This window comes from Petaurus breviceps, unplaced genomic scaffold, assembly GCF_028583685.1.
Source record: "Petaurus breviceps papuanus isolate PSGF00001 unplaced genomic scaffold, PetGlider_PUasm1.0 99, whole genome shotgun sequence".
NCBI classification, from domain to species: Eukaryota; Metazoa; Chordata; class Mammalia; order Diprotodontia; family Petauridae; genus Petaurus; species Petaurus breviceps.
In genome coordinates, this window is record NW_027187465.1 from 21,892,781 (window position 1) to 21,914,942 (window position 22,162).

The 22,162-nt window shown below is 44.3% G+C and overlaps 1 protein-coding gene across 1 annotated transcript in view; it reads right to left on the reverse strand.

Annotated features, from left to right (window-relative positions):
- The window catches only part of CUX2 (cut like homeobox 2), a 343,700-nt gene that overhangs the window by 137,145 nt on the left and 184,393 nt on the right, over positions 1–22,162 (reverse strand). The window contains exons 2-3 of the mRNA XM_069081410.1: positions 21,867–21,977; positions 14,626–14,673 (exon numbers count right to left, since the gene is read on the reverse strand). Coding sequence (XP_068937511.1) covers positions 14,626–14,673; positions 21,867–21,977 — 159 coding nt within the window. The remainder of the gene's footprint in view (positions 1–14,625; positions 14,674–21,866; positions 21,978–22,162) is intronic.

A 22,162-nucleotide genomic window follows, 5' to 3' on the forward strand; every position in this document is an offset into this window, starting at 1 on the left:
TTCCTTTAGTTGTCCCTCCCTCCCTCCCTCCCTCCCTCCCTCCCTTCCTTCCTTCCTTTCATGATTCCTTCCCTCCTTCCTTCCTTCCCTCCTTCTCTCTCTCTCTCTCTCTCTCTCTCACCCACAATGTCCAGGAGGGACCCCAGACACTCATCCTATAGAGTGCCAAGGTCCCACTGTCAACTAATACAAAACATGTGGGCACATGACCAGAGAACCCTGAGTTCCTGGGCACAGAGATTTCTCCTCTTCCACTCCCAGGAAAAAGGATACATTTGTGCCAGGCAGAGAAGCAGAAAGAGGGCTGGATTTGGGAGCAGAAAAGCTGGGTTGGAATCCTGGCTCTGCCTTGTGACTTTGGGTAAGTTATTTCTGGCCTCCAGGTTTCTTCTCTGTCAAAGGAGCGGTTTGAACAAGATGATCTCTTTGGTCCCTTTCAACTCTGAAGACCCAGGGTTTGGATTTTAGCTGTGGTTTTTGTTCTCTGTGTGACCCTGGGCTAGTCACTTTAATTCATCAATATTTATTAAGTTCCTACTGTTTGCTTGGTACTGTGCTAAGCACTGAGGATACAAAAAGAGGCAAAAGACAGTCCCTGCCCTCAGGGGGCTTACAGTCAAACATGGGGGTGGGAGGGGGAAACAACATGCACGCAAATATATACAAAGCAAGCTAAACACAGAAGAAATGGGAAATAATTAAAAGAGGGAAGGCCCTGGAATGAAGAGGGGCTGCAGAAGACTTCCTATAGGAGGTGGAATTTTAGTTGGGACTTGAAGGAAGACAGGGAGGTCAGAACTGAGGAAGGCATGGGGGACAGCCAGAGAGTACTCAGGGCCTGCGCCTCAGTTTCCTGATCTGTAAAAGGAAGAGGGTTGGACTTGATAGGACCTAAAGTTTTTTTCTATCTTCAGGTGCTATCATATCTCTAAGGATACTGAACAAATGCTCAATTAGTTGTTCCTTGGTGGAGTCCCTTCCTTGGGCATTACTTTTACTGGGGAGAAGAGAATTCCTGGTTCTCCTCAAAGGCAAGAGCTGTCTCAATTATATTTGTATCCCTGGCTTCCAGCGCAATGCCTGTTATACAGTAGGCTCTTAATAAATACTTGCTGATTGATGGATTTTTTAAAAATAAATTTTAATTGACATCTTTTTACATCATTGACATTTCCCAATGCGTACTTCCCTGATAAGAGCCATCCCTTAAAATAACTTTAAAAAGGAGGAAAACTCAGCAAAAAAATAAACCAACATCAGAAAAGTCTGTTTCATACCCATAGCTCCTCCACTTCTGCAAAGAAATAGTGGGAGATGCTGTCATAGTTCTTTGGGACCAAGCTCAGTCATTATAATTTTACAGTTATGTTTTGATTGTTTGGTTGTGGTCATTCTTTCCATTTGATTGGCTGGGATAAGGCCAGTGAACTCTCCTTGGACCTAGAATTTCTTGTGATTTGTTTAGCCCACAAGAATGTTATTTAAAGGATCAGTAGGAGCTTAAGGCACAGAGCAAAACTGAGCAAGACATAAAAGATGTCAGGCTGAATGCAAACAAGAATTTTAGTGAGATCCAACAACACATCCTACCTCTGTGGGGCTCTATGTAGAGATGGTAGGGTCTAGTGCAGAAGGCACTGATTTTAGACTTCAAAGACCTGGTTTCAAGTCTTGGCTTTAACTTGCCAACTATTCTTTGTGACCATGGTCAAGGCACATAATCATGGGGGATAACAATATTCAAATTTCTTCCCTCTAAGACTGCTGGTGGTGGTGGGGGAACATTATCTAAAGATGATCTATTATTACATTTTTTTCAGGTGTCTGCTCCTGGCCATTCATGATTCTGAGTAAGAAGGTACATATGAGGCTAGGTGAGCTTTGACTGGATGGCTAGAAATATGAGTAGGTCTCGAGATTTTTTCACCTTACTTATAAGACTGGATCATTCTGTCTTCTCCAGAGAGAGCTGCTAACTCTTTCCTCTCTGGGGAAGAGAGGAGATGCCTGAGAATCAGGTGAGTGGTTAGGCTTGATGGCTTCCAAAATGGACTCTTCTGATCCTAAGATTCTATTCTCAAAGTATGCTGAAGAAGCTGTTGGGAGGCTGATGACAGCTCAATACAAGGAAGAACTTAAAAAAAAAACTTTATTTATGTCTTTAGTTTCTATAGCACCAGGATTTCTTACTGTATACCTCTTCCTTCTCCCTCCCAGATAGCCATCCCTTATAACAATTTTTTAAAAGAGGAAGAGAAGAAACGTTTAGCAAACTGATCAATACATCGAAAGAAGAAATCCTGACATATTCATTATAGGCAATATCTCTCTAGGAGGACAATTGTCCTCCAAAGGCATGGGTTGCCTCAGGAGGTAGTGAGCTTCCTGTCATCAATAGGATTTAAATAGAGGCTGAATGACAGACACTTGCTAGGATTCCTGCCCTGGAAGTTGGATTAGGTAAGTATTAAGATCCTTTTAAACTTGAGGATTCTAAGACACAATCATAGAGTTAAAGAGGCTCATCTCTGGTCTCACCCATCAAATTTAGCATCTTGTACGATATGGAACTGTCAATGGTTGTGCAACAGAGACCACCACAATGGTCTTCTTATTGGCTTTCCCATCTTTCAGATACTTGATGACAGAGTCAAAATAAAAAAAGATCTCAACAGGATAAATGAAAAGTTTTGCAGTAACTAGGTGGTATAGGAGATAGAGCATTGGACTTATCATCAGGGAGACTCATCTTCATGAGTTCAAATCCAGCCCCAGAACCTTACTAGGTGTGTGACCCTGGGCAAGTCACTTAATCCTGTTTATCTCAGTTTCCTCCTCTGTAAAATGAGCTGGAGAGGGAAATGGCAAACCACTCAAGCATCTTTGCCAAGAAAGACCTGAATGGGGCCACGAAGAGTCAGACACAACTGAAATGGCTCAACAACAGCAACAACAGCAAATGTAAAGTCTTACACTAGAGTTCAAGAAATCAACTTCGCCAGTACAAGATGGGAGAGGATTTGTCTGAGGAAGATCTGGGGTTTTCAGTGGACTGAAAGCTCAATACCTGTCAGTGGCATGATATGGCAGGAAGGAAAGCAAAGTGATCTCAGTGCTACAGAGATAGAAGTGAACCTCTTTATGATGCAAGCTCAAAGCATCCTGATCTAAGACAACCTGAGAACAACGGGGGCTCAGGGTCATGAGCAGGTGGCTTGGAGCATGTAGAATAACAGTGCAAAGCACTATAGACCAGGAAGGCTGCAAGTGAGCTGGCAGATATTCAGGGAAGGGCAGCCAGAGAGGGGAAGGTCCTCAAGCCCCTGTGATAAGAGGACTGATTTAAGGAAATGGAAAAGAGACAATTCAGAGCTGACAATGATGGCTATCCTCAAGCAAATAAGGGTTGCCACATGAATTAGACTGATTATGTTTGGTCCCAGAGGAAAGAACTAGGATCAACGGGTAGAAATTACAAAGAGGACAATTGAGGCTTGATGACAGGGAGCCCTTCCTAATAATAAATGCCGTCTCAAAGTGGAATGGGCTGCCTTGAGAGACAGTAGACTTACCCTCACTGAAGGAAACAAACACAAACCTCTCATTTTGTCCTCACAACAGCCTTGGGAGGCAGATGCTATGCTTATCCCTACTTTGTAGTTGAGGAAACTGTGGCAGAGAGGTTAAATGACTTGCCCAGGGTCACACATCTAGTTAGTGTCTGAAGCTGGAGTTGAATGCAGAATTTCCTGATCAGGCCTAGTGCTCTATCTAGCTTCAGATGCTAACTAGATGTGTGACCCTGGGCAAGTCACTTCACTTCTGCCTGACTCAGTTTCCTCAACTGTAATAACTTCCCATAGATGTTATGAAGATCCAAAGATTTAATATTTCTAAAGGACTTAGCACAGGGACTGGCACTTAGCAGGTGATTTTAATAAGTTCTTCTTTTCTTCTTTAGAATTATTTCTAAAGGGGTCCATTATAGGCTTGACCTATATTATATTTTTATTTTCTTTGACAGGAGTCAGGTGATGTAGCTTTTAAAAAATTTCAGCCTAACTGGAAGGCAGCTGTCTCCCATGAGCCAGTATCCAGCCAAAACACTTTGCCTTGGGCAGAGACCTGATGCCAAGGAGGAGAGAGCTACTACTACAATCTGTAAGAGGGCTCTTGGCTCTCAGAAGACCACAGAATCTCCAGAGCTGGGCCAGATGGTTCTGGAGGGTCAGTGTGAAATCTGTGATCCTTGAGCTCATAGCGTATGAGGACTGATTGAAGGAACTGGGGATGTTTATCCTGGAGAAGAGAAGATGAAGAGGAGGAGATGAAAGCCGTCTTTAGGCACTTGAAGCGCTATTATCTGAAAGAGAGATTAGTCTTGTTCTGCCTGACTCCAGAGGGCAGAACCAGGAACAAGGGGGAAAGAATCCAATTTAGGATCCATGTCAGGAAATTATTTTTTAACAATGAGAGCTGTCCCAAAGTGGAATGGACCGTTCTCAAGCAATTATCCCACCTTCACTCACAGTGGCAGGTTGACTTTCCAGCCTTTCCTATCTCCAATCCATCCAGCTACCCAAAACCTGTGTCAATTCTCCGCTCAAAAACATTGAGTGGCTCCCTATTGTCACTAGGAAAAAATAAAACCCTAGGCATGGAAAGCACGTCAGAATTTGTATTATATCAGCAGTGTCAAACATGAGGCCCACACTACTCCCCAGGGGGTCCAAACCAGATTTAAATGTAATTGGGAAATCTTTTAAAAAATAAAGTACAATAAAACATAGATATTGCTAATATGTAGTTTTCTAAGTCAACATGCGGTCCCAAAGATCCTTATGTAGGGCTCAGAGGTTCCCATTTTTATGTGAGTTTGACACTACTGCAATCTGTGATATTATATTATTATAATATCAGAGCTGGGAGGGCCCCTTAGTTCATTCATGCCCCAGTGGTCAAGATATATATGGAAAAAACCCGCAAATATAGGAGACCAAGAGTCATTCTCTAATAGCATAAATGATCAAAGGATATGAGCAAAATGTTCAAAAGAATAATTGCAAATTTATCAAGTCTATGCAAGAATGCTCCAAATCACACACAAAGAGAGAAATGCAAAGCAGAACAACTCTGAGTCTTCGTCCCCCACACAGCAAACTGGCTGAGAAGACAATAGATAGAAATAGTTAATGTTGGATGGCTCATAGGAGGACAGACATTCTTGGCAGAATGACACAGTCCACAGTGCTACAAACTGGTCCAACTATTCTGGAAAACACTTGGAAATTACGTAAGAGAGACTAAAATGGTTTTTATACGTTTTTAGTCAGAGATTCCACTGCTAGGCATATGTCCTAACAAGGTCAGAGACAAAGAGAGAGGGATCACATATACCAAAATATTTCTAGTACCACATTTTTGTCGGGCAAGGAACTAGAAACCAAGTAGATGCCCATTGCTTTGGGAATCGTCACAAACACTACTGAATATGATGTGCCATTATAAAAGACGAAAAGAGAACAGCATTGGAGGGGTGACTAGGTGGCACAGTGAGTAGAGCACCGGCCCTGAAGTCAGGAGGACCTGACTTAAAATCTGGCCTCAGACACTTAACAACTAGCCGTGTGACCTTGGGCAAGTCACTTAACCCCAATTGCCCTCTAAAAAGCCAAAAAAAAAAAAGAGAGAAAAGCATTGGAAGACTTAAATGGACTGATGTATAGCAGAGAAACAGACCAGTAGATACACAGTAACAAAGCAATGTAAATGAAAGAACAACAAGAAGAAAAAAGAAACTGAATATGGCATAATTATAATGATCAAGCTTGGTTCCAAAGAAGAATGGAGGAAATGTTCTTCCCTCCCCCTCTGCAGAGGTGGGGGAGCACAAGCATGCAGTATTACATATAAGGTCATATTCATTTGATATATTGGTTAATTTTGTGATGCTATCCCCCTGGTTCCCCCCTCCCACTCCCCTTGACACAGAAGAGAGGGATAAATTTGAAAATGAAGGTGATACAGATATTTAATAGATATCCATATTTTTAAACCATAAAAGAAAGAATTCAGACTCTTTTTAATTTTACATGTTAGGAAACCGAGGTTCATAGAAGGAGGCTTGCCTTGTCCAGGGTCAAACAGAGAGTAAAGGACAAAAAACGCCTCCTGACTTTACCGTTCACCTCTGCCAGTCTCTAGAGCCACACCCCACATTGCTATTTAACAACAAATGACAACTAATTAGACTAATTAGAGGGCTATCATTTCCAGCAAGACAAGGCTACTGCGTTGGCTTCTATTTCTCTCTAGCATCATTTCCTTAGTCTGCATGGCTTTCCATACTTCAGGAGGTGGACAAGTGTATCATCGACTGAAGGAGCCTGCCCAGTTTTTCCCTCACCTGTAAGTGAGTGAGAGTCACAGTCAAACTTACGGTCCCTTCTTGGCTTGGCTCAGTCAAGGACAGGACCCAGAGCAGGGGAATGGCAGATGAGCCAACTGCAAGTGAGTCTTATAGGAGATACTGCAATTACTTATATTGTCATCATAATTAAAAAAGGTAAAGCTAGAAAAATGTTTCATAAATATTCAAATATAATTTGTAAAACAAACCAGAAATAAAACACAAATTAGGATACACATAAAATAATGTAAATATTAACAATCACATTAACTTAAAATTATATAACACATTCCTGGCATCTCCTCACTAAGGCCCCACTCTTTGACCTTCTCCAAGCTCATAGATACTTGATACTTTTCCTCTGGGTTCTCTTGCTCTGATAGGTGGGCCTCTACCTATCTTGCCAGGGTTCAGGCCCCAGGGCTTGTAATCATTCCAGTCTACTCACTGTGTTCTCCTTCCCTCCAAGGGACAAACACCTTCCTCCTTTCCTATACATTCTCAGCTCCCTTCCATTAGAAGGTAAGCTTCTTGAGGGCAGGAACTGTTTATTGCCTTTATTTTTATCTTTATTACTTAATAAATACTGGCTGATTGATTGATAAATCTATGATCCTATGTTCTTCCCCTACCTTGGGTGTACTTGCTCTGGATGGCTCTGGAATCAGAGAATCCCAGCTCTATATTCTGACTCAGCCATGTGGCATACTCCTGGAAGCCTGCTACTTGGAGAGGCTAACATCGATGGATTACTTGAGTTTAGGAGTTTTGAGCTACAGCAAAGGTAAAGCCAGTTGGGTTTGGCACCAATATGGTGAGCTCCCGGGGGGTCAGGGCCACCAGTTCCACCAGGACAGGTCAAAACTTCTGTGCTAATCAGCAGTGAGACTTGCCTGTGAGTGATTTCTGTACTTCCAGCTTGGGAGACATAGAGAGATCCAGACTCAAATAAACCCCCCCCCCAAAAAAAACCCAAACAAAAACCTAACTACTCTGAGCCTCAGTTTCCTCATCTGTAAAAAGGGGATGGGAAATGGACTAGATGACCTGTGAGGTCCCTTCCAGCTTGACAGCTAGAATCCTCTGTCATCCCATGGAAGTTAGCTCCTTGAGAGCAGAGACTATTTGAATCTCATCTTTGTATATCCCCAGTACCCAATATAGTCGTTGGTATATAAGAACCACTTAAATGAATGTGTCAGTTAGTAAAAAAGTATTAAACTCTTCCAGTGTGCCAGAGACTGCCAGGCACAAGAGATACAAAGCAAAGCAAAAACATGGTCCCTGTCCTGTTTCCCAAGGTCAGCAAAACATCTGCTTTTTGTCAGCATAGGAAACACCCTCCACCAATACAGATTGCAGCCCATCTTAGTGAAGTGGAATCCTATGGAATTACTTAATATACACAGAGGTCATTTGGCTAGTAAGTTTTTGTTGTTTAGTCATTTTTCAGTCATGTCTGACTCTTTGTGACCCCTTCTGGAGTTTTCTTGGCAGAGATACTGGAATGATTTGCTATTTTCTTCTCCAGATCATTTTACATATGAGGAAGCGGAGGTAAACAGGGTTAAGTGACTTGTCCAGGATCACACAGCTAGTAGGTGTCTGAACTCAGGAAGAGGAATTTTCCTGACTTCAGGTCTGGTACTTTATCCACCGAGCCACTTAGCTGCCCATTAAGTACCAGAGGACACATTTGAACTCAGGTCTTGTCGATGCCAAGTCCCAAACCTGATCCACCATATTATGCTATCTTGAAAATATCAGGTGCTAAATACCCCCCCCCATAACAGAAATTAATTCTTTTCCCTTCTTCCTATCTATCACAGGTCATCAACCTAGTCTCTCCCTGTGCCAGGGAGAAGAAGGAATTTCTGACCCACTGGAATTAAGACATTAATTACCTGTGATCAGATACCTCTAAGAGGCCTCTGGTCCCCTGTGACCGTCAGTTGCTGTATTTCAGAAAGGTCACCAGAGATCCTGACATTGACATTTCATGCTGGTCATCAAGGACCCTGCTTCCAGTTGACCCAGAGATATTAAACAAATGAACAAAACGCCCAATTCTAGCGTCCCCCACCTTCCCATCAGCCACCTGGGGTGAGGGGGTGAGTGGGAACCAAGAACTAGGAAAGTTTCACCTCCGGTTTGCCATAACCAAACTTTTAATTTAGATGTTTTCATCTCTCTATCTGAGTAAAAACTAAGTTTAAAATAATGACTGTAATAAATGAAGGTAATTAATTGTAGTTTGTTCCTTTACTGTCTAGTCAGCTTAATTTTACCTTTTCAACTAATAATGAGAAAATAATTTTTGTGCTCGGAGGGTTAATGATATGTAACTGCGAGAGCTGCTAATTGCATGTTGCAAACTATTCATCAAAAGCCCCATCTGTGCCACTTGATTATGTTTGGTAAATTATTGCTTTGAATTATCTTTCATAAAGCAACTTTTGTAATTAGCCGGGTTTGAGTCTTGCTCCTTTCTCCGTGTGCATGGATATTCAAACTTTGTCCATTTCAAGCTGTCTCCATTAAGCTACCTTGGCGGGCAGCCTTTGTTTCCCGTTTGCCAGGGAAATGAGACTCTCCTTGATTGGATCGTGGTGGGAGGGAGAGCTCTCTCCACTCCCGGCAAGGCCAATTTACTTCCTCTCCACCCCTTCCTTGTGTACAAAAATATGAAAAGATAAAAAGGATACATGGGCTTAGAGCACTGCGGAGTTGGTTCAGACAAAATAAGAAATGAACTTAAAAAATGTTCTCTATTTCGGCGTGAAGCCTTGGGTGGGAAAGGAATGCATGAGCAAAAGAGGCTGCCTCCAACCCTGGCTTTTTATGGGCTACTTTATATGACTTACATGACTTGGGAGTGCAGTCGCCAAGGGAAATGTTTCCTGCGTGGTAATTAGTGCAGGGAAATCTTCAATGCAACCCCTGTGAGCCTGGTGGGTTTGCAGCGGGTGGGATAATGGATGGATTCTCATTAACAAAAATTAAAATGAAAATCAGACTTCACTTCTCTGTTGCTGAGCGGACAGAGTTGGTCCTGGGCAAGGAAAGATTTCCCCCCACCCTCATACCCTTTAAAATGAACACCTTCCTTGGGAAATATTTATTCCCTAAAGAGTGGGAGGGAGCAAGCTTGCTATGATTGCTTAGTCAATAGATCAAGGGAAAAGCGGAGGTTTCATGAATAAAATCATAGACAAATGCAGTCTTTTTCCTACATTAAAGGTGAGATGAAAAGCTCTCTTAAGAAAACTAATGAAGTTCTCTTAAACCGTCCCAAACTTGGAAGAGAGGCTCTGTGGAGGCCAACATACAGCAAATGGAATTGCAAAAGGAGAATGATTTGGGAGGGATTTCCTTAGACTCTATGTTTTGAATTCAGGATTTGGATTTCTCCAGAAATGCCCAAGCTCAAGACCTCAGCTACCTGCCCTGCTCAACGACCAAATCATCTCCACTCCTTGTAGGGACCAGAAAATCCTTTGACTGGAGAGTAAGCCCCAAAGTAGCAACTAAATGAGGAAACCCAAATCAGGACATTACCCTAGGGGAAATCTCACTCACTCTCAATGTCTCTCTCTCTCTTTCTTTCTCCTCTGTCCCCCCTTTCTGTCTCTCCTCCTCCTTCATCTTTCTCCCTCCATGTCCCTCCCTCCTTTTCTATCTCTCTCTTCCTTTCTCTCCTTTTCCTTTTCCCTCTCTTCTCTCTTTCTCCTCTTCCTCTCTCCTCCCCCTCCTCCTCTGTCTCTGTCCTCTGTCCCTCCCTTTCTCTGCCTCCTTCTTTTCCTTATCCCTCTCTCTTTTATTTCTTTCTCCTCCTCCTTCTTCTCTCTCTGTTTTTCTCTTCCTCTTCATTCTCTCTCCCCCTTTCTTTCTCTGCTTTTCTGTCTTTCTGTCTCTGTCTCTGAGTCTCTTTCTCACACACAGAAGAATCCAAATGAACAATGGAATATGGTCATTTTAGGGGTGTAAGCAATGGCAGAACAAGGACATTAGATGATTCTAAGGGTTCACCTCTTCTGACCTCTGCTCACCTCCTAACATGGCCTGTACTCAAGTTAAACCCCCACCTTCCCCTACACTTGGCTCCCCGACATCTACCCAGTAAGAAAGTATGTTAACAGAGTCATAGCATCAAGAGCTGGAAGTCTTTCACCACAACCCACTGATCAATAGGAAACTAAGACCTAGAAACATTCAGAGAGGTAGCTGACCTCTCTTAATGCCATTCAAACATAGGTCCTCTAACAACAAATCCAGCAGTATTAAGCATGATAATATTATTATAGCTGGCATGCCCATAAGCTATAGAGTTTACAAACCACAGAGGCAGCAAAATACAGTGGAAATAACCTTGGATCTGGAATCAAGGGAGCTGTGTTCAAATTCTGGCTTTGTGTGTCCCTGGGCAGGTCACCTCACCTCTCTGGTCCTCAGTTTCCTGCTCTATAAAATGAGGCAATTGGATGAGATGGTCTTTTAGTCCTAGATTTATGAGTAACCATCATTATTTCTCCCTTATTCCCTCAGTCTGGGAATGTGATTATCAGTCTCTCTCTGTCTCTGTCTCTCTCACATTCAGTCACATACACACACATCTCTAAAAATCTCTATCTAATAAGTATTTGTTGAATTAAAATTACAAAATTTACAAAACCTTTGCAAAGCACGTTCCTCACAACTCAGGGACAGGGAGAGCTAGTCTTTTTATCCCAATTTATTCCAGTAGATGAGGAAACTGAGCCACAATGTGGTATAGCGGTAAGAGGCAGGTAAGAAACAATTTATCAGGCACCTACTGTGGGCCAGACACTGTTCTTAGTGCTGGGGATACAAAAACAAGCTAAAAGAAGACATTCCCTGCCCTTAGGAAGCTTACATTCTAATGGAAGAAGACTTCACCTCAAAAGCTGCTGGGGGGAGTGGGGAAGGGAAAGTGGGGGTGCCTATGCAGGGGGCCATGATGGTGAAGTCCAGAGTCTTATCATGTTCATCTTTCATTTTCAAAGAGGACCAATGACATCATGGTGTGATGTCTTGACTTGCGTGTGAGTTGGATTTAAATGAGGCAGAGCTGTGCAAAGTCATCAGCCTTCCTCTTCTTGAGTTATCAAAGTCCAGTGGCCATACAAAAGCCAGTTGGGAGAGAAATGAAGGATGGTCAGCTTGGGTCTCTCCCCAAAATTGTTGGGATGCGAAATATTCCAGGGTGAGAAGGCCCTCTTGATATGGGAATTCCCAAGGGGAGAGAAGCTCTGGATCAAATTTAGAGTACTGGATTCAAATCCCCCCATGGCCACATAGCACCTTCATGACCTTGAGAAAATCACTTTTCTCTTTGGGCCTCAGTTTCCCCAATTACAAAATGAAGGGAGGTAAGCTGGACAAAAATCACCCCTCAGGTCCCTTCCATGTTTAAATTTACATGAGATGAAACTACTTGCCCAAGGTCTTAAAGCTAACTCAGTTGTCCTCACTCCAAATCCAAGGTTCTTTGCACTATGACCTGTGGTCTCCCAGATATAAAAATACAAGTTTAATTAGAAATGGACCTATTGAAGAATGACATGAGGTGGTGGATGCCTGTATTAGTGAGGAAGGCAAGGGGAAGGAAGAAGGGTGGGGGTGGCCAACACATTGAAGGCATCACCTGCAGCCTCCATGAAAGCCTCCAACATCATTTCCAAGTAAGACCCTTTATGGGGCCTGACCATAGCCTGGTTGCCCCCTCCCCACCCTACCCCCAAGCGAGCATTGGCGCCAGGGTGTCAGAAAGCAGAGCCTTCTTCCTCACCAGGAGAGCCGTCTCTGTAACCTCGGAGACAGCTCAGTACCAAGGGAAAAGCTGGCTTCCTGAGCCTGTGTGCATTCACTCACAAAGGATGCTGGGGGGGGGGTAGTGGTAGGGGGAGAACATGCCTTTTTTTTTGAAACACAAAGGCATGAAAACCCACTCCTATCATTATCACTCTCTTTTATGTGCTTAGGCACCCGCGCAACGGGATGAATCAATACTGGATTGCCCTATAAATAAATGAGCACATCAGTAAACTGAGTAATAAAACGGAGTGATGAAAAATATGGAAATAAGCTGCATTTGTGTAAATCCAGTTACTGTTTACTTTAATATTTTCTTATGTGGTTACGTAGTTCCAAGGAGACAGATTTAAAGGAATGGAGCGCGGGTGGCAGATGACAGATGCCAACGGGCCGCCGTCGCCGAGGCTGCCCGCCGCGAGCTCTCGGTGCCCCATTCCTCTGGGGGTTTCTGCCTAAGCACATTAGAAGAACACAGAAAGCAGCCCCCAGAAGATTGATCATTTTAAAAGCATTCAGAAGTACGATTTCTCAGCTTCTCCCCTTTTCCCTCCGCCTCCCCACCCAGTTGGAATGAGACGATTTTCTATCTTATGTTCCTGAGTTGGATAGACTCATTTCTTCTGGGTTATGGCTACAAAGTTCAGTGAATGCTTTGGGGGAGACTCAGCTCCCACTGTGGGGTTTGAGGATGGCCAAAAGCAAGCAGGTTTTTTTTTTGCTGGATCAGTTTGGCAGAGAGCCAAGGACCAGTTGGCAAATTGGCAGAAAGGCATATGGACTGTATCGATTTTGCTCTGGGTGGCCCTAGAGGAGGGAGGGCAGCCTAGTAAGGAGGGTTGGTAAAGTTTTTATACTTAGTGGTCAGGGGATCTTAGGGAACTGATGAATGCTGGAGCTGGAAGGATCTTGGGGGTCACCCAAGTCACTTATATTCAACAGTCCCTCTGTAGGGTGCTCTGAAAGGGGGTTGGCAAATTTCTTCCTGAAGTATTTAGGTTGAGTAGATGGAAGGCTAGGTTGGGCATAGACTCAGAGTACTAAGGAGAGGAGGAGGGCAGGCCCTCAGAGGTCATCTAGTCCAAGCCTCCCTCATTTTACAGAGGAGAAAACTCAGGCCTGGAGACAAGAAGGGACTTGTCCAAGGTCACACAGATCCAAGATGGGAATTTGCATCTTTTCAACTCTCAGTCTAGGGCCCAAGGTCCTTACTGAGGGTTAGTGGTAGGTCTGGGAGAAATCAATTTAAATCTGAATTAAGGCCTGAGGGAAAGCAGGATACTTGTCAATATTCAAGGATAGGTTTTGGTCCATACAGGACAAAGGACCCTTTAACACAGCCTCAATCCAGTCTAACTCGAATTGAACTCCCTCAAGCAGCTAGGTGGTGAATGGATAGAGTGCTAGGCCTAGAGTCAGGAAGGCCTGAGTTCAAATCTAGCCTCAGATGCTTACTAGCTGTGTGACCCTGGGCAAGTCACTTCACTCTGCCTCAGTTTCCTTATCTGTAAAATGACCCTGAGAAGGAAATGGCAAACCACTCCAGTATCCTCACCAAGAAAACCCCCCAAAAAGGTCAGAAAGAGTTGGACAAGATGGAAAAATGACCGAACAACAACTAGGTATCAGGTGCTATTCTAGGCACTGGAGATGCAAAGAAAAAAAGAAAAAAACTTATTGTTGGGGATGAAGGGAATGGGGCAGGTATAACACTGAAATAGATAAAAGATTGCAATGTAATTTATGGAAGGAGAGAGCACCTATAAGCAATTAACCAACAAGCATTTATTAAGACCCTACTGTGTACCAGGCACTGTGCTGGGTGCTGGGGATACAATGATGAAAATTCAAATGGTCCTTGCCCTGAGAAGCTTATGCTGAGCTAGGAGTGGGGGTGCAGGTGGAGGGAACAGTATAGATGCAATGTATCCAGAGGTAAGTACAGTACAAAGAAATGAATTTGATAGCAACACAGTGAAGTTCTGTGTGTGTTGACACATGACTAATTACACTGATTACTCCCCTTCAAACACTCTACAAATGAACCAAACTGGACTACTTGCCATTCTGATACATAATACTCTATCTCCCATCTCCATACCTTTGCCTAGGCTGTTCCCCCTGCCTGGAATGCCCTCCCTCCTCACTGCTGCCTCTTGGAACCTTTAGCTCCTATCCAGGATCAGCTCAGGTGTCACTTCTGGCAAGATGGTTGTGGGTGCAGTGTGTGTGTGTGTGTGTGTGTGTGTGTGTGTGTATGTGTGTGTGTGTGTGTGTGTGTGTGTGTGTGTGTGTGTGTTCCCAGCTGCTGAGGTTCTACTTAAAGTATAGTGAGAGATAGATTGGATGATTGAGCTGAAGACACACTTCATGTCTGGTCTTACCTCTGCTTGGAAACTCTTTAAGACTGGAGCGACCATCTCCCTGATTTCCTGAAAAAAGAGATCCAAGAGGTCACTAATGGAGGAGGAAAGGAGCCCCCGAAGGGCACACACGTCTTAAAGCCAAGCCCCAGACTTAGAGCAAGAGGCCAGGACTCCCCTTTTGGCTGCAGGGGGGCCCACCCTCTGGCCAAGGCATTGTTGCTTTTACATGAGGCCCTAGGTCAAGGTCTTGGAACTGGGGCCACTGGGTGTTTACCTGGATAGAATGTTGACCTTGGAGTCATGAAGACCTGAGTTCAGATGCTTACCAGCTGTATGACACTGGGCAAGTCACCCCTAAACTCTTGGGGCCTCAGTTTCCTTACTTGTAAAATGGGGATGATAACAGTGTCTACCTCCCAGGTTGTCATGAGGATCAAATGGCACAAATTTGTAAAATGCTTTACAAACTGTCTGTGCAAATGTTAGCCACTGTTTCTATTAGGTGCTCACAAGTCCATCTGATAGGACTGCCTTGGTTCTTCCTGCCCGTGTGGATGTCAGACACTCTTTCTGACCCAGGGAACCACAAGTTTCCAAAAACAAAATGCTAAATTTCCTAGTTCTACTCATTTCGCCGTCATGGCAAGGCAGGAGCCCTGGATTTGGAGTGAGAGAACCTGGGTTTGGGTCCCAGCCCTGCTACCAGGGGATCTTGGGCACATCAACCACCCTCTCCAGGTCTGTCTCCCAAATCACTTCCATCTTTGAGTCTATGGTCCTGTGATTCCTAATATCAGTCAGACAATCAACAAACATTTCTTAAGTGCCTATCGTGTGTCCTGCAGGCTCTGAGTGAAGTACTGGGGATGCAAAGCCCCTGCCCTTAGGAAATGGGGGGGAGGGAGAACAAACATTTATGAAGTACCTACTATGTGCCAGACAAAACAACTCCCACCCTAAAGAAAGGGGAGAGAGAACGAGCATTTATTAAGCACCTACTATGTGCCAGGAAAAACAATTCCCACCCTAAAGAAAGGGGGGGAGAGAACGAGCATTTATTAAGCACCTACTATGTGCCAGGTAAAACAACCTTCCAACTCCCACCCTAAAGAAAGGGGGGGGAGAGAACTAGCATTTATTAAGCACCTACTATGTGCCAGGCAAAACAGCTCCTGCCTTATAAAAGGGGGGGGGAAGAGAACATTTATTAAGTCCTTTTTTCCTTCCTTCCTCTCTCTTCCTTTCTTCTTTCTTTTCTCCCTCCTCTCTTTCTTTCCTTCCTTCCCCTCTCCCTTCTTGTCTTCCTTTCCTTCTTCCCTCCCTCTCTCGCTTCTTTCCTTCTTCCTTTCCTCCCTCCCTCCCTCCCTTCCTTCCTTCCTTCCTTCCTTCCTTCCTTCCTTCCTTCCTTCCTTCCTTCCTTCCTTCCTTCCTTCCTTCCATCTCCCCCCATCCCTCGTAGGTGGAGAGAGGTGAGGAGAAAAAAAAGGATGCTTGGTAACTGAAAGAAATCAAATAATAAAATCTCTATACAGCTACTGACATAATTGGAGACTGGATGGATTCATAGAGATTAATCCCTTTGCTTTACAAATGAAAAAACTAATACCCAGAGAGGGGAAGGGACTAGGCTAAGGTCACAAAGCTAGTTAGGAGGAGAGCCAGGTACTGCTGGTATCATTACCCCCATTTTAAAGATGAAGAAACTGAGGGGCAGTGTGGTACAGTTAGTCAATAAACATTTATGAAGCACCTACTATGCCCCAGGCACTATGCTGAATGCTAGAGATACAAAAAGAGGCAAAAGATAGCCCCTGCCCTCACAAGGCTTCCAATCTACTGTGACTTCAGAAACAGGAGTCAAGGGACCTGGGTTCAAATTCCAGCTCTGCCTCGTGGTACCTACGTGACCTTGGCACTACTCCCGGGCCTCCCTGTTGACTCTGGGAGGAAGGCCTGTCTTATTGGGACCAAGCCCGTCTGCCTGTCTGGGCCCAGGCTTTCCTTCTCTCATCCCTTCTGTCTCTGCCCCCACCAGGCTCTCCAGTCCTCCTCCTTCTTCTCAGGCCCCTCTTTGTCTCCAACACCAGCAGGAGTGGCTCCCTTCCCAGAAGGGGCCCAGTGTCCTGTTCATTGTCATACACGGGAGCTGCTCAAAGTTACAAGTAGGAGGTGAGTTGGCACCAGCCAAGGGTTTTTTTTTCCCCTCCTAAATAGGGCCCTAACATGACTCTCTCTTTCCTACCAGAGGAACCAGTTCCAAAAGAGAAAATTTCAGAGACACACTATAATAGGAATGGAAACTTATTCCTAATTGCATAATTGCATAATTATGCGGTATTAAAATTATGTAAGTTGAAATTGGAGGCTTAAAACCCGGCATGGATTTCGCACCTCACCTGTACTGCTCCCAGAGGGAGACTAATTGACAAAAACCTTTGCTGCCTCGTCGGGAGGGGGAAGTCAGGAAAGGGAGAGGAAAAGCCTTCAGAGACCTCCAGGGACTGTTTTGGGGTCCAGGCTGAGATAGCTAATGCTCAGAAGCAATGCTCCCAAGGTGCATAGTGACTCAGAGGCAGAACAATGGGGTTTGAATCCTGACTCTGACATTTACTTGCTGTGTGACGTAGGTAAGTTACTAACCCTCTCTGAACCTCATTTTCCCCATCTGTGAGGATCAAGCGTATCAATGTCGGCGAAGTGTTTTGTAAACTTTAAAATATAAGCTTAGAAATGGTGAGGAATCACTGTGGCAACTTCTAGGAGCTGGGCATACAGAATGGTGAGGCTCATAGCATTTATTATATATTATTATATATTTATTATAGTCTTTTGGCCAATCAGCCCAGAGAGAGACCTGAATCCCACCTCCAACTCCCCCAAATCTCCCCACAGGCAGCTGGATGGCACGGCAGATAAACCGTCAGGCTACCTAAGTTCAAATCTGTCCTTAGATGGTTACCAGCTGTGTGACCCTGGGCAAGTCACTAAACCTCTGTTTGTCTCAGTTTCCTCATTTGTCAAATGGGGATAAGAATAGCATTTACCTCCCAGGGTTCTTTTAATGAACGAATGAGATAATATTTGTAAAGAGCTTAAAATATTTCCTAGCACATAGTAGGTGTGTCAATGCTTGTTTCCTTTCCCCTTCTCTCCCCCTCCCCCAAACCAAGATGAACTCGATGAACTGGGAGAGCAGAGTGAGAGCCACAGGGCACTCAGAAGAAGTGTGTCACTGAAGTGGATTCATGGGGGTAATGTTTGAGTCAGAGGAAAGTGCCAGGTTCAAATCCCAGTTCTTTTCCTCACTTCCTATGCGATTTTGGATGTGTTCCCTTCCCTTCCCCAGGCCTCAGTTTCCTCCGCTGTAAAATGAGGGAGGCTTAGACTAGATGACCTCTGAGGGCCTGCCCTTCTCTCCTTAGCACTCTGGGTCAATGCCCAACCTTGCCTTCCATCTACTCAACCTAAATACTTCAGGAAGAAATTTGCCAACCCTTTATAGAGTACCCTACAGAGGGACTGTTGACTATAAGTGGCATTTGAGGCCCTCAGGTATGTCCCAGCCCCTCTAATTTGAGATTTCTTGACATGGTATCCTGTGCAGAGGACCCAAAGCCTGTAGCCTTGTTAAGTTACAAAACAATCAAGATGGCAGTCTCTATGAGTCAAGTTAACAATCCAAAGTGACCCAGAAGGCTCATGAACAGCCTTTCCCAGGAGAATATAAGCTCTTGGAGGGAAAGGATGATTTAATATTTGTCTTTGCATATCTAGAACTTAGGGGCAGTAGGTGGTACAGGCCCGGAATCAGGAACACTTATCTTCCTGAGTTCAAATCTGGCCCTAGACACTCAAGGACTGTGTGACCCTAATCAAGTCACTTCACCCTGTTTGCCTCAGTCTCCTCATCTGTAAAATGGGCTGAAGAGAGAAACAGTCAACCACTCCAGTATCTTTGCTTGAAAAAATCCCCCGAAAATCCAGATGGTGTCACAAAGAGTTGAACATGACTGAACTCAACCTGGAACTCAGTGCAGGGCCCGATGCATATTTGGTGCTCAGCATTAATTAATATTATCATTCATTATACATTTTACTTCTTTTTTAATGTATTCGTTCATCTTGTTTTGTCTGTTAAAATGTAACCATCTTGAGGCAGGGATATTCTGTTCTTTTCTTTGCATACTTGGCATCTAGCATGACTTGGCATATAGCAGAAACTTAATAAATGCCTATTGATTGATTGTTGATTGGGGGGTTTGGAAGAGAAAGACATAGTGGGATAATATTCCAGCCGTAGAGTCAGAAAGTAAATCACATTCTAACTTTGATCCATATTGGCTGTGCGAACTTGGGCAAGTCACTAAAATCCTTCGTGCTCCCAGGTAACTCTCTGCAGGTTTTGATCTGCATTGGTAGAGGGAGCGTCCTCACTGGGAGTTCCATGTATCAATGAAACTACACCTTTGGCAGAGAGAGAAAGAGACTGGAGGTGGGGTGGGGGTGGGAGGCCTTGAGGAGGCTGAGGGTCCATTCTTGAATCATGAGATCTGTCTCAGAATCAGAGTCATAAAATTAGAATCACGCCATATGCCATTCCTCATGTTACAGTAAGACCATTCTGCCTGGTGGGAAGACCTTTCCTTTGCTACTCAAATCTCTCAAAGGCGTACTGAATTGAATTAAATCCTTTCCTCCAGATTTACTGCCCAATTCCTGGCTAGGAACCTAAGAGGTGGACGGGATGTCAGAGGTCAGTGGAGGTAATGTCCAAAGGTGCTAGCCACTTCTCCCCATCTTATCTTGTTCCTGTGCTAGTGGCAGAGACTCAGCTCAACACCAAATCCCAAGACAGGGAGCTTGGATCTGGAAGGTCCAGAACCCTGAGCCCACCTTAGAGAATCAGAGCCATCCTAATTAGGTTCCATTTTGGCTCTAGATATCACCCTGAGTCCCAGCTGGAACCTCCCTGGGGCGCTATCACCAAGGAAAGAGAATCCACCTAAGGCCCAGGTAAGTTAAGGAGCCAAGGAACTGAAATTTTAATCAATTTGGAAATAGCTGATCACTGACTTGGAGAAGGAACTGAGTCTCAGATTGGGGAAGTGATGTTAGACACACAGTAGGTGTCAGAGGTGGGATTTGAACCCGAGTCCTCTGCCTCAGAATCCATTTTGCTTCACCCTCTACTGTGATGGTCAAGCATTGTAGAGTCATTGAATCTTGGAGTTGGATGTAGCCTCTGAATCCACCTAGTCCTGTGCTAAAGTAAGTATGCCCAATGCCATGAATTCTGCCAAGGAATCTTGGCATTGAAAGAGATGGACCTCAGAGATCATCCAGCCCAGCCCAGATCTAAAGCAGGGATCTCCTCTGCACCAGATCCCCCCCCCCCCCAAGAGGGTTATCCAACTACCCAAACAATCCAGTATTTAAGTGCCCCCTCTATCAGGCATTTTGCCAGGGCCCAATTCCTCCTTGCACAGAGCTTATGTTCTAATAGGTGAGACAGCAGGGGCATCTGTAAACATTTTCAGCATTAATAAAAAATGAATAAATATAAATAAATATACAAGGTAGGGGTTTTTTTTGGGGGGGAGAAGGTTAGGAAAGGCTTCATGCAGAAGGTGGTGCCTCTGCTTGAAAAACTCCAGTGATGGAGAAGCTACTACTACATCCCAAGGCATCCTTTTCAAGTCACTCTAACCCTTTGGGCCTCAGTTTCCCTATTTGTACAATGTGGCTGTTGGACTAATTGGCCCTCTGGAGTCCCTTATATCTCTAAGTCTCTGACCCTAAGATAAATTATCTAACTTTCTTGGGTGTCAGTTCTGGGTGTCAGTTTCCTTATTTGTAGAATGAGGAGAGGTAGATGAGATGGCCTTGGAGATCCTTCCTATCCATGGATTGCTAGCACACAAAAAGCTATCCAGACAACATGGGTATTAATTTTCTTGTATATAGAATGAGGGTCTTGGACTAGAACTAGATGATCTCTAAGAGGTCCCGCCCAGCTCAAGAGCTAAGATCCCATGACCCACTTTGGGATAATTCTAATGGTCAGTCAATTTTTAGGGAGGTACGGCAGGGTTCCATCAGTCCAATAGGGTGGCTAGTGTCAAAGGAAGATGCCTCATGGGATCTCAGGTCAAGAGGTGGAAAGGGTTTTGGAGGCCATTTGGCCCTAACCTCTCATTTTATAGATGGGGAAACTGAGGTCCGAAGAAGGGAAGTAATATGTGCAAGAGCTGGGGTTTGAATTCAAGTCCTCGACTTCAAATCCAATGTTCTTTCTACTGTGCCTCCTAATCAACTTTTCACCAGGGTCCCTGGTCTAGTCTGACAAAGTTACAGAGGGCTCAGGCCTTTTCTTTTCCTTCCTTCCTTCCTTCCTTCCTTCCTTCCTTCCTTCCTTCCTTCCTTCCTTCCTTCCTTCCTTCCTTCCTTTCTTTCTTTCTTTCTTTCTTTCTTTCTTTCTTTCTTTCTTTCTTTCTTTCTTTCTTTCTTTCTTTCTTTCTTTCTTTCTTTCTTTCCTCTTTCTCTTTCCTCCCTCCCTCCCTCCCTTCCTCTGGAAATTTCTGGAATTTTCCAAGAAGCAACATTGGGACTGGTTGGCAAAGGACAAGGCTCTCTTAGTTTCTCCCTAGAAGAGAATGGAAGCCTGTAAAATCTTGTCTCCTTCCCCTAGGGATCCCTTATGGTTCCAGCACCAGCACCTTCTCCCAAGGAGGCAGACACAGGCTCATGGGGAACAAAGCTTTCTGGGTGGTGGTGGGTGATGAAGGAAAAAAAAAAACTAAAGTGGGAGTAGGGGGAGGACATGGCAGCTGAAGAAAAGAGACAGAAAAAGTGTGTGTGTGTGGGGGGAGGTCACCAGGCCTCAACAGCCTCATGGGCTTGAATGGAAAAGGGAACAAGATGATCTTTGGACAAACAGTCCGGGGAGACTCGGTGTTCAAGACAACAAGATCTCAGTTTTGAATGTGCAGGGGGGAAAGAGAGGACAAAAATGACTGTTCTATAAAGTCTTTTGAAACAATGACTTTAATGGAAATCCTTTCCATTTCCCCATAATCTGGAAATGCTGGGCACCACAATGCCAAGAGAACTGAGGGTTGGGGGGCACTAATTTTTCTTTGTGGCTAATTAGCTTCTTTCCTTGTTAGTCACTTATGTCGCTAGTTTTCAAAAATCGAGTTTGAAGGGAGAGAAATCTGCCTTCCCACCGCGTTAATTCCGGAGCCGCAAATATACTCTACCTCAGGTACATTTTTCTTAAATTCCCGACGGAGTTCAATTAAATGTTTATGAGAATTCTGGCTCTCCTCCTGCCGCGACGCCAGCTCAGAGGCAACAGAATTAAGCTCCTTCTAGAACAATAAGAGGGAGAAAGAGGGAAAAAAAAAGAGGGTGGGTTTTTTCTTTCCCTCTGTCCTTCACCCCCACCCCCCCTTCATCATTATACATAACAGAACGCCGAACAAGTTGTTCTGAACTCACAAAGCTGAGAAAAGACACCGTATTGACTCCTGGTGCCTGGGAATAGTGTAAGAAA